Here is a 12,258-nt window from a genome sequence, read left to right as displayed (position 1 = left end):
TTATTGATAACCCCAATCTGGTTAACATGCTCATTCTGGATCAGTGTTCAGGAATGATTGGAGCCACTTGCTTGGTGTGACAGCCAGACAGCAAATTTTGCCAAGAGAAGCTGCTATTTTTTTAATTGGAGTGATGACATCACAGATATTAAATTCTAAATTTCTCTAACATTGAGGCTTATAAATAAACTACTAAAAGTGCATTACTTTACATAGGACAGTGCACGTCTTGCAGTTTTTATGTGGTATCCTGGAGGTCTTCTTAAAAAATTTGCTGTCTGGCTGTCACACCAAGCAAGTGGCTCCAATCATTCCTGAACACTGATCCAGAATGAGCATGTTAACCAGATGGGGGTTATCAATAACCTTAAAGGATACGTTTACCTTTTCTAACATGTTATATCCATATTTAGGGTGTAATATGTAGCATGTTACTGCTGCAACTGCCCACGCCCCTGTCAGTGTGTAACTGACTGCTTGTATGAAGTAGGAGTAGACAGCTTACACACAGTCTGCAAGAGCCCTGCAAAGCACCCACAACCTGCTGATTGCAAGTGCAATACAGGCTCCCAATAATAATAAAAAAAAAAATGAACATTTTTTTACCTGCAAAAAAATGTGCATTTATTTATTTGGAAAAGGTGAACTTATCCTTTAATACAGTGTTTCAGGTCAATGTCTGTGAAGGCCCAAAACAATATTTGCTGGGGATTCTCACTGATCTTCAGGTGCCGGAGTTTTCTAGGCAAGCGATTGCTAAGCTAAGGTACTTTCAGGTAAGCCAATTTAATTCCACTGGAGGTCCATGGACCCACCTATGTTTATGGGGCTTTGGTGGGCCCAATGGTTGGATACTCCTGGGTCATCCTAGGTTCACACCTAAGCGTTTTCTGAAGCATTTTGCAAGAAATGCAGTACAGTCCATTTAACATGATTTCCTGTGGGACAAGTTCATATCTCCGTGTGAATTTTTTGGACAGGGTCAGGGACTTTTTTGAACGCAAAAAGTTGCGTTTGTATCTATAGACTTCAATGGAAATGTTGCAGAAAAGCATGTATTGCGTTTTTGCATTTTAAATCTGCCTAGTAACAAGAAAAATAAAAAGTAAAAAATGAAGAAAAAAAACCCAGCAAAATGCAAAAAAAAGTGTCAAAAATGCAATGCAGAAACAGCTCAAATGCAACCTGCATAGGTGTGAACTTAGCCTTCAGCCTGACTAATTTAGTGTTAGACAGACTTCTTTAATACGTATAGACAATGTTGTACATAGTATTTACCAATGGGATATTGATAAGTATATATCATTTGGTTGGATGTTCCCTTGTATATTGTGCTCCTACAGGTTTAAACACATAGCTGATACAATGTTGGACGCATTACACTAACATTTTATGAATGCTGCTTACTGAATGCTCTGGAAATGTGTTATTTTATTCAAATAAAACCTTTAAATGACTTAAAAACAATATACACTATATTGCCAAAAGTATTGGGACACCCCTCCAAATCATTGGATTTAGGTGTTCCGATCACCTCCATGGCCATAAGTGTATAAAACCAAGCACCTAGGCATGCAGACTGCTTCTACAAACATTTGTGAAAGAATGGGTCGCTCTCAGGAGCTCAGCAAATTCAAGCGTGGTACCGTGATAGGTTGCCACCCATTTAAGTCCATGCATGAAATTTCCTTGCTATTAAATATTCCACGGTCAACTGTTAGTGGTATTATAACATCTTGGAACAACAGAAACTCAGCCACAAAGTGGTAGGCCATGTAAAATGACAGAGCAGGGTCAGCACATACTGAAGTGCACAATGCGCAGAAGTCGCCAACTATCTGCAGTCAAAAACTAATGACATCCAAACTTCATGTGGCCTTCAGATTAGCACAACAGTGCGTAGAGAGCTTCATGGAATGGGTTTCCATGGCCGAGCAGCTGCATATAAGCCTTACATCACCAAGTGCAATGCAAAGCGTCGGATGTAGTGGTGTAAAGCACACCGCCACTGGACTCTAGAGATGTGTTCTCTGGAGTGATGAATCACGCTTCTCTGTCCGGCAATCCGATGGACGTGTCTGGGTTTGGCGGTTGCCAGGAGAACGGTACTTGCTTGACTGCATTGTGCCAAGTGTAAAGTTTGGTGGAGGGGGAATTATGGTGTGAGGTTGGTTTTCAGGGGTGGAGCTTGGCCTCTTAGTTCCAGTGAAAGGAACTCTTAAGGCGTCAACATACTAAGATATTTTGGACAATTTCATGCTCCCAACATTGTGGGAACAGTCTGGGGATGGCCCCTTCCTATTCCAACATGACTGCGCACCAGTGCACAAAGAAAGATCAATAAAGACATGGATGAGCGAGTTTTGGATGGAGGAACTTGACTGGCCTGACCTCAACTCAATAGAACACCTTTGGGATGAATTAGAGTGGAGACTGAGCCAGGTCTTCTTGTCCGACATCAGTGCCTGACCTCACAAATGTGCTTCTGGAAGAATGGTCAAACATTCCCATAGACACACCACTAAACCTTGTGGACAGCCTTCCCAGAAGAGTTGAAGTTGTTATAGATGTAAAGGGTGGGCCAACTCAATATTGAACCCTACAGACTAAGACTGGGATGCCATTAAAGTTCATGTGCGTGTAAAGGCAGGTGTCCCAATACTTTTGGCAATATAGTGTAAGTTCACCCATGTGAATTAGGCCTCAGAATTGAAAAATGAAATGAAGGTACAGTGTGCTTGAATCACGGAGGTGTCTTGTGGAGAGCACATAAGGGAATCTGCTTTCCAGGATTACTCTCTGTGATTGTATTGTACCCAAGTACACCTAAAGTCAGATTTATTTATTTTTTGGATAGAGTAGGTGAAGGTTAAAACTGCTCTAATTTTTTTCCCTGTCATCAATGTTTTATTTGGGAGATTTCCCTTCACTTCCTGTCCTGTAGACTCATATTCATTGAAAAGATGTCTATCCAGCATGAGAGATAGACGGCTGTAACAGTAAACATTGGAAAATTTTCAAATACTACTTTTTTGGTGGCCTCTCAAAATGTTGCATTTATCCTACCCTTCATTCCCAGTGACATTAGTGATCAGGACAGTTACAGAGAGTGACTCTCCCTCAAGCTGTCCATATACTATACAATGTGACTGTACAATCTCTTTTAGTTTTACCAAAACTATATAAACAATCCATTCAATTTGAGGAGATTATACAATCGGGCTGTATAATGTATGGTCACCTTTACAGGGACGAAATGTCAATAAAAACCTGCCAGTGGTTCTAATCCATAACCACTCTGGCCAAATCTAAAAAAAAAACATTGCCTTTAGTTATACTGTAACAGTAAATCTCCCCACACACGTTACAATCTGACTATACAATCACCTTAAAGTGTAACTAAAGTCAAAACTGTTTGTTTTGGATAGAGAAGGATTAGAACACCTGTCAGTTTTTACTACTGTCTGTCTCCCCCCCCTCCTTAGTGAGATTCACCCTCCCTTTGTCCTGTTTACCGTTATCACTGAATAAAAGTAAAAGAAAATCCCAAATTTTGGGTTGACATCAGTAATGGAGGGGAAATCTTCCAATAGGGACACTAGATCTGGTGACATCCAGGGATTTCCTCTCCTTTCCTGTTTGGCTATGAGACAGGAAGTAAAGGAAAATCTCCCCAATGGGTCACAGATAGCAAAAAAAAAAAAAGCTTACAGTGGTTATATTATTATTATTATAATACAGTATAAAGCGCCAATAGTTTGCTCAGTGCTGTACATTACAATGGGGGACAGACCAATAACAATACAATGCAAAATATTTCTCTATCTAAAATATAAAAACGTTTTGCCTGTAGTTCTTTAAGATTTACCAAGGAGTATGTAGTACAAGGGCCTTCCTGACTGCATACAGATTGTTTGGATGGTTCAGGTAGGTACCCGTATTACAGAGTTTAGGTAAACCTAAAATTGTCAGATTGTAATGTGTATGATGAGCCTAAACGACTGCAATTTGTTTTTTCAAACAAGCAATGGCCAATAGATTCGACAAGGTCTAGTTACATTGTAGGATGAGCTCCTCGAAGGCCTGCCTCTGTTCTCGATCCCTCCTCCTCAGTTCGGTGGAGATGTGGATCCTCCAGCCGGGGAATCCTCCGGTCTTAATACTGCTAGCCATGGCAGTGCACCACACTCACATGGTCCCAGGATCAGCTATGGATGTCCTATGACTCAGTACTGGACCTGCATGTCTATGGCACTATACCACATCTGCTGCCTGGTGTGTGATCACCTCTGATATCAACACTCGGAATGTAGACATGTATTCACAACTACTACCACAGGCCCTTGTGTGTGGAGAGAGCAGGTCACAGGCTGTATGTATCTATAGTCCCTCCATTATTGGCAGAGCTGTGTATGTAGGCAGGCGGTGCACTATCCCTATAGGAGTGTATGTGCTCTATGTATGGGAAATCCCCGGCCTGTCACCAGCCCTCCATCTCTCTATATATGAAAAGAGAAGTCACCCTGTCGTCCCTGCAGCACCCCAAGCTCCATAAATCACCCAACAAAAATCCCCGTGACCTCACTTCTACCCCAGCAAGTATGTCTATGCCTTCACTAGCATGTCTCATGTAAATGACGTCACGTAGAGACGGTCCGTTCCCACTCCGCCTGACAGGAAGTGCACATGCGCAGAGTACACTGACAGCGGCGGGGCGGGCCTGTACGGATGCTGGCTGCTACCAGTGCACGAATACTGATACATTCTCCCGCCTATACAACCATCTTACTGTCTCTGGTGGCACTGCAACATTGATTTTCAGTTTTGCCGCTGAGTTAAAAAAAAAAGTGTGTTGCCTGAACGCACCGTGACCGTCTCGAGTTGAGAACGCCTATTGGTCAAGACTATGCGGTAACTCAAGGTGATTGGTTGTACGGTCTATGCGCCCGCCTTCGTGGTCGATTGGCAGTCCCTTTGCCCGTTTTGGTGCTGTGTGTAATCTCGCGTGAAGAGAAGTGGGAGCTCAGTTTTTGGGCCAAGTAGGAGAAGATGGAGCTGTATGACGAGTTACCGGACCCGCCGCAGCTTCCCGGTGAGCGGACAGGACCCGTCCGGCCCGTATCTCAGGCAGGCTGGGGAGGTTTGTCCCTGGTTCTCAGTGCAGCATGGCTAGAGCTGTGTGGGGGGGAGGGGAGCACATTGTTATGGTCATATTAGGTACTTGTACAGGGTACAGATGTTAGAACAATCAGTATTACTGACCCACATTTCTTGCATTTATTTTGTGTTTTTTCGTGTGTATTGGCCACTTTGGCTCTCACACCTGTTCACCCCTATGGACCAGAGCAATTTTTATATTTTTGTTATGGACCTGTTTATTCGCCGATAACTTTGTTATTACTTAAGATAAACATTATATGATACACATATTTTGGGGCTTTTGGTTGGTTGTTTTTTTTTAGGACAAACCAGACTTTCTTTTCATGAATATTGACTTGGAACCATTATTTATTTTTTACGTGTGTGTTTTGTTTTTTTTGCAATCCTTAAACAATTAAATGTAACAAAATGCACTCTTTCTTTTTTTGAGCAGTGTTTGTTTCAAAATAAATAGTGTTATTGCACATAAAAGTGCACATTTTATTCTGTAATTTGTCCTTTTTAAAATGACACTAAAACCATGATTCTGGTACAAAGTATTGGAAAGTTATTTACAAATGAAATAAAGTGTTTCTTTTTCTATTTTGTGTTTTTTAAATGTGAAAGTTGTAAATGTATGTTAAAGGTGTAAAAATAGTAACAAAGTTTAAATAGTATTAAAATGGAAACAAAAAAAATAGTTGAATGGAGGAGGAGTTAATTAAGACTGATTTGAGTAAACTAAGGGTTAATAAATAGAGGAACATTTAATATAAAAAAAAAAACTTTTTTTAATTTGTCAGGTTGCTCTAACTGACTTTATCTACAGATAGAAGTTCATCCCTTAGATCTGTTAATAAACAGATACAAAATTAAACAATGTTTAACCACTTATCCGCCACCATATAGCAGATATAGTGCTACACAGCGGCACAGGTGCACAAAATTGCATATATATATATATATATATATATATACACATATACATGATTTTGCATTGCCGGGTAGGCGGCGTGCACTAGTAAGCCCTACCCGCGTCGCTATTTGTGGCCGCAGATGTCAATCACTGGGTCCCGGCCGGTGATTACCGATAATTTACAAACAGTCTTCCTCCCTGTCAGCTTGGGCAAACTGCTTGGCATCCCAAACAGTGTGCTTACAGTGAAGCACACACACACACTCCCTACACACAGTTAACCCTTTGATCACCCCTCACATTAACCCCTTCCTGCCCAGTGTCATTAGTACAGGATCAGTGCTGTTTTCTAACACTGATCACTGTATTGGTGTCAAGGGGGATGTCAGTAACACCAAGTTAGTTCCCCCCCCCCCCCCAGCATTCTGACACATGCTGATCGCCGCCATTACTAGTAGGAAAACAAAAATATGCCAGTATCTATACCGCCATTTGTAAATGCTATAATTTTCACATAAACCAATTAATTTACACGCATTGGGATTTTTTTTTAGCAAAGACATGTAGCAGAATACATTTTGGCTATCACATCCCCCGACGAAGCCACATGACCCTGTGGCGCAATGCGTATGGGAGGGGCTTTGACGTCACCACGTGCCCAGCTACAGACGGCGAGTATAGTCTGTGTGTGTAAGCCACACAGAGGAGGCTCTCTGAATATTTGAAATAAGCCGTTTTTGATTATACCCAAAGCAATTTATATTGTTATAACATGTGAGTGCATCTACTTATGGGGCACTAAATAAATTTAATTTTTAAAAAAACGATAAGGCACTATATGTTCTTTCTTTCTTACTGCCTAAACGAGGGATAATTGGAGAGAGGAGCAGAGGGATGGAGTGAAACCCTGCAGTGCAGGGAGGGAGAGATCCCGTCATCAGCACATAAGGATAGATCTATTCAGGAGCATACGGAGGATATCCAAGGCTCATCCCTTCTGGAAGGATCTAGCCATAATATCTCAACCGTCATTTACTAGGATACAAAGTTATGTCTGCCTTTAATTAGGCTTACATGGAGGTGAGCGCATATGAATGTTAATATTGAAGCACAGATTAAAAACAACGCATGGAATATTTAAATTATTTTGGGACAATCACAAATTTATATATTTTTTCACTTTCATTATATATTGTTTCACGTTTATATTAAATTTATTTAATTGAGTTGAAAAATGCACAGTGGATTTAAGTATATATATATGAAATTGTTTTATTATTATTTATTTTATTTTTTGAATTTATTATAATGAATGTGGCACAGTGGATTCAAGGTTAATGCACTTATATATCACTATTTAATTTGGATTTTACAGATTAAGTTATTAATTAGGAAAAAGATAATTGAAAATTTGGGGCGCAGTATTTTCTGTAATCACTTGGATATTACATTACGATTTTAATCAATATTTCAATGAACAAAAGAACAATTTCCAAAATTTTAACAACTGAGTTTTATAGAACATTTGTTTAGCTCATTACATGAAAGTAAGGTTAGTAATAGATTACAAAATCTTCAGTTTTACTCAAATTAGTTGATGCAAAAATGAATACACCCCACAACAAAAACTAAGCTATTTAGTGTTTTATATGACCTTCATGATTTGTGAGGACAGCACCAAGTTTTCTAGGCATGGAATGAACAATTTGGCGACATATTGCAATATCTTTCTCTTTCCATTCTTCAAGAATGACTTCTTTTAGATGCTGGATGGAGAGTGATGCTCAACTTGTCTTCAGAATTCCCCATAGGTGTTTGATTTGGTTTAGATCAGTAGATATACTTGGTCACTGAATCACTTTCATCCTGTTCTTCAGAAATGCAACAGTGGCTTTTGATGCATGTTTTGGATCATTGTCATGTTGGAAAAATGCACGACGACCAAGGGCATGGAGTGATGGTAGCATCTTCTCTTTCAATATAGAGCAATTCATCTGTACATTCGGGATACCATCAATGAAATGCAGGTCCCCAATACCAGCAGCATTCATGCAACCCCAGAGGAGGACACTGCCACCACCATGTTTCACTGTAGGCACCCTGCACTTTTCTTTGTACTCCTCACCTTTGCAATGCCATACGGTTTTGAAGCCATCAGTTCTAAAAACATCTTGGTCTCATCACTCCAGAGTACAGAGTCCCAGTAGTCTTCTTTTTCAGCATGGGCCCTAGCAAATTCTAGGCAGATGTTTTTGTGTATTGGCTTTAGGAGAGACTTCCTTGGGGATTGACACCCCTGCATGCCATTCCTCTGCAGTGTATGCCGTATTGTTTCATGGGAAACAGTCACCCCAGTTTGGCTTTATACTTCTTTAGCTAACTGCAGTGAACTTGCATGGTGATTTTCTTCATACCTTCTCATCAGAAGATGCTCCTGTTGAGGCGTTAACTTCCGTGGATGGCCTGGATGTCTCTGTGAGATGGATGCAGTTCCATGTTTGTTAAATTTTTGTATCACTTTTGCTACAGCGTTCTGACTTTTGAGTAAAGCTTTGCTGATCTTCTTGTAGCCTTCACCTTTCTTGTGTAAAGAAATTATTTTCGTTCACAGGCCTTGTGACATTTCTCTTCCATGTGGTGCCATAGTATAGCATGACATGGGAAGGGGTTTTCTTTAACCACTTTCGGACCGTCTGCCTGCAATGTATTGTGAACTGGTGGCAGCTGGTGCTTTGCCAACACGGGGGGTGTGCTCGCAACCCCTGACCCGGTGATCACCTGATCGCTGTGCAATAACATGATCACAATGACGTTAAAGCTTTTATGAATCAATCTGATTCATAAAAGCTTTGCTTCTCTTCCTGGAGAGCTGTGATTGGTCCACAGATGGCACATGGGGCCATTCACAGCACCCTGTACCATATGAACAGCTGGAGCCAATCAAAGATCACTCTATTTTGAACAGTCATGACAGTTCAAAGCAGGCTGTACATTGCAGAGGAAAAATAATCATTGCTCATGCAATGCACTGTGTATAAAACATAAATACAAAATCCCTGATCACCTTCCCCCCAGAGTAGTACAATGTTACTATGGTAACATTGCACTACTCTGATGAAAGTATTAGAAAAAAAATTGTTAAGTTTTTAAAAAATTGCAAGTTTTAAAAAAAAATTTTTTAACTAGTTGCCGCCCACCAACAATGTGTGGGCAAGCGGCATCTCTGGGCAAAGCGATATAATCTTATGTTGCTTTTTATTTCCGGGTGTGAATGCACATGTATGGGCCCCTGAGTCGTTCAGGAAGAGAAGAACGAACACGGCACTGAGTAAAAGCAATACATTTTACACACTCATTAGATTAGGAATTTAACACTTTAATCACCCCTATTAACCCTTTGATCACCCCATCACTCAGCCAGTGCCATTAGTACAGTGTCAGTATATAGAATTTTTCACTGATCACCGTATTACTGCCACTAGCGACATCAAATAGTGTCAGGGTCAGTTAGCGTCTCTCCCAGCTAGGGTCAGCTAGTGTTAGATTGCCTGCAGACTATCACACTCACACCAGAGGTCGCTGATCACCGCCATTGCTAGTATAGTGTTCGTACAGATCAATATATTGATCATGAACAGAACTATACTAGTGCCTCCTTTGCATAGTGTCCCCCAAAAACACAGTGTTAGCAGGTTTGGCTACGTTCACTGCCAGCACTAGCATTTAGCCACTCTGCTGTTTTTCATAGAAGATTTGTATAAATTGATTGTGGGTCAAAACAATTTATATGCACACCAATACATCACCGCCCGCTCAAATTCAGCTCTTGCCAGCCCATTCGCATGGAAACCTAGCAATTTTAAGGCATTTCATGTTTGGTATCTATTTACTCGGCGTAACTTCATCTTTTATAGTTTATCAAACAATTGGCAATATATTGTTTTTGTGCTTTAAAATTCTAAATTCTTTAAATTGCATTTGAAAAATCGCTGCATAAATACTGTGTGTCATAAAACATTTCAACACCCACCATTTTATTTTGTAGGGCCTTTACCTTAAAAAAAAATGTATAATGTTTGGGGGTTCAAAGTAATTTTTTTTATAGCAAAAAAACAGTTTTTTCAAGTAAACAAAGTGTCAGAAAAGGCTTGGTCTTCAAGTAGTTAGAAAAGTGGGTTATGTGTGGCATAAGCTTCTAATGCTGGACCTGAAATGCCAGGATAGTAGAAGCACCCCCCCCCCCCTTCAACTGACCCCTTTTTGGAAAGTAGACACTCCAAGGTATTTGCTTAGAGGCATGGTGAGTATTTTGTAGATCTCATTTGTTGCCACAAGCTTTTGGAAATTGAAGAAAGAAAACAAATGTGTTTTTTTTTCTTTTATTCTTTTTCAAAGCTCTGGGACAAAAATGATATCATTTGGGAGGGTGTTTTTACTATCCTGGCATTTTATGGTCTCTGAAACTGTGATAGGTAGTGAGGAAGTGATATGAGGAAATATGCCCTTTGAAAGCCTGGAGGTGGTAATTGGATTTTGGGGGCCTGTATGTAGCTAGGCTGCCAAAAAGTTTTTCACATGTGATATCCCCATACTCACTAAGTAGCACAGTGTGTTTTGGGGTGTTATTCACCCATGGTATACGTGAGCAATATATCATTTAAATAACTTTGTAAAAACAAAAAATTTAATTTTCCACAATTTGTGCCAAAAGATAAAATCTTCCATGTGTCTACTTTCCAAAAAAGGGTTAATTTTGGGGGGTTTTGTAATTCCCTGGCATTTTAGCACCTCAAGAAATGTGATAGAGGCAGTCAAAGTAAAAGCTGCGTAAATTCCAATATACAGTTCGGTCCATCTATATTTGGACACAGGCATAATTTTCATACTTTTGGCTATGTATGCCACCAGAAATAATTAAAAGGAAACAATACAAATTAAATTGAAGTGCAGACTTTCAGCTTTAATTCAAGGAGTTGAATATAAATATCAAGTACAAATTTTAGGAACTGCAACCATTTTTATACACAGTCCCTCCATTTTCAGGGGCTCAAAATTTAATTGGACAAGTGAATATAATCATAAATAAAATGTTCATTTTTAATATTTTGTTGAGAATCCTTTACTGGCAATGACTGCCTGAAGTCTGGAACCCATGGACATTCACAAAGGGAGGAGCATTTGGGGCTGTGTTATTCTCACCTAGGTGAGAAATTCAAAAGTGGGGAGGGACTGCATGGAGGGAAAAAGGTGTTTGAAAAGGTTGCATATTAGGGATAGTAGGTGTGAGGAGTGAAGGGACACTCAAAGTCTTATTCACAAAGATGCTTGTGAAAAAATCTCATGCAACATCAACTCCATCCAGACTCTTCTACTACACTGGACACAGCCAACTGTTGAACCCATTCATCATCAGCAGCAAGCAGAACAAAACCCTCCTATGCTTTACAGCCAGGGTAGCTGCCATCTTAGCCTCTGTTTAGCCATCTGCAGTTGCTATAGTGCTGCACATCTGATCAGTTATGACACCAGCCATTTTATGACTTGGATGAAAACACAAGCAAATGTGACAGTTAACAGTCACTGCATGCCTCAAATGTAACTGTTTGGCTTTAAAGTGGAAATAAACGCCGCAAAATACTCACCTCCATATTCCAGCAATGTAACGATTAGATTGCTTGTTAGCCACAGTCATCTTCTCCCTGGGCTTCTTCAGTTTCCAGGTCTTCGGCATCTTGATTGGCCAGCAGGGGATGATACGATTCTGCACATTTTGTGCTCATTCTAGCATAGCCAATGTGTGCTGGGAATGCATGCTGAACTGTGCATATGCAGCTCAGTATACAATCGTTAAAAAACTGCTATCAGGTAGGTATCTTATTGCAGAAGAGATATAGCATGTCTTCTGCAAAAAATAGCTGCCTGCTTAGAATTTTTAATTTATAAGTTTAGTTCCGCTAAACCCATCAATATAACTGTTTCCAAAACTGTTACTTTCAGGCCTTGTTCATCCCATACGTGCAGAAAAACTAGCAGTTTTCACTTGCAGGGACAGGAGTTTACAGCAGTTTCATGTTCGTTTCAGTGTGTTTTATACATGTTGCAGATTCCTGCAGAGGAAATATTGGTAACACTAGTGTTGTGGTGTGAATAAGGCACAGGGAGAGCCATTGTTTTCTTTGTGCCATTGCAGAACACGTGCAAAA

At 40.1% G+C, this 12,258-nt stretch overlaps 2 protein-coding genes across 5 annotated transcripts in view; one reads left to right on the top strand and one right to left on the bottom strand.

Moving 5' to 3' along the window:
• The window catches only part of ATG16L1 (autophagy related 16 like 1), a 55,496-nt gene extending 50,767 nt beyond the window's left edge, over positions 1-4,729 (bottom strand). For 2 of the 3 annotated variants that reach the window (XM_089672328.1, XM_089672329.1), the window contains exon 1: positions 4,059-4,729. In XM_089672328.1, coding sequence (XP_089528454.1) covers positions 4,059-4,173 — 115 coding nt within the window. In that variant the 5' untranslated portion in view covers positions 4,174-4,729. The remainder of the gene's footprint in view (positions 1-4,058) is intronic. The other variant, XM_089672326.1, reaches the window with a different exon arrangement.
• A 60-nt stretch (positions 4,730-4,789) lies between these two features.
• ILKAP (ILK associated serine/threonine phosphatase) overlaps positions 4,790-12,258 on the top strand; it is a 28,951-nt gene continuing 21,482 nt past the window's right edge. The window contains exon 1 of one of the 2 annotated variants that reach the window (XM_089672331.1): positions 4,790-5,140. In XM_089672331.1, coding sequence (XP_089528457.1) covers positions 5,050-5,140 — 91 coding nt within the window. In that variant the 5' untranslated portion in view covers positions 4,790-5,049. The remainder of the gene's footprint in view (positions 5,141-12,258) is intronic. The other variant, XM_089672332.1, reaches the window with a different exon arrangement.

This window comes from Staurois parvus, unplaced genomic scaffold (genome assembly GCF_062004578.1).
Source record: "Staurois parvus isolate SC_StPar_1 unplaced genomic scaffold, SC_StPar_1.0 ptg000126l, whole genome shotgun sequence".
Classification (NCBI taxonomy): Eukaryota; Metazoa; Chordata; class Amphibia; order Anura; family Ranidae; genus Staurois; species Staurois parvus.
The sequence above is the reverse complement of the archived record's forward strand: the minus strand, read 5'-3'. Positions and strand labels throughout refer to the sequence as shown.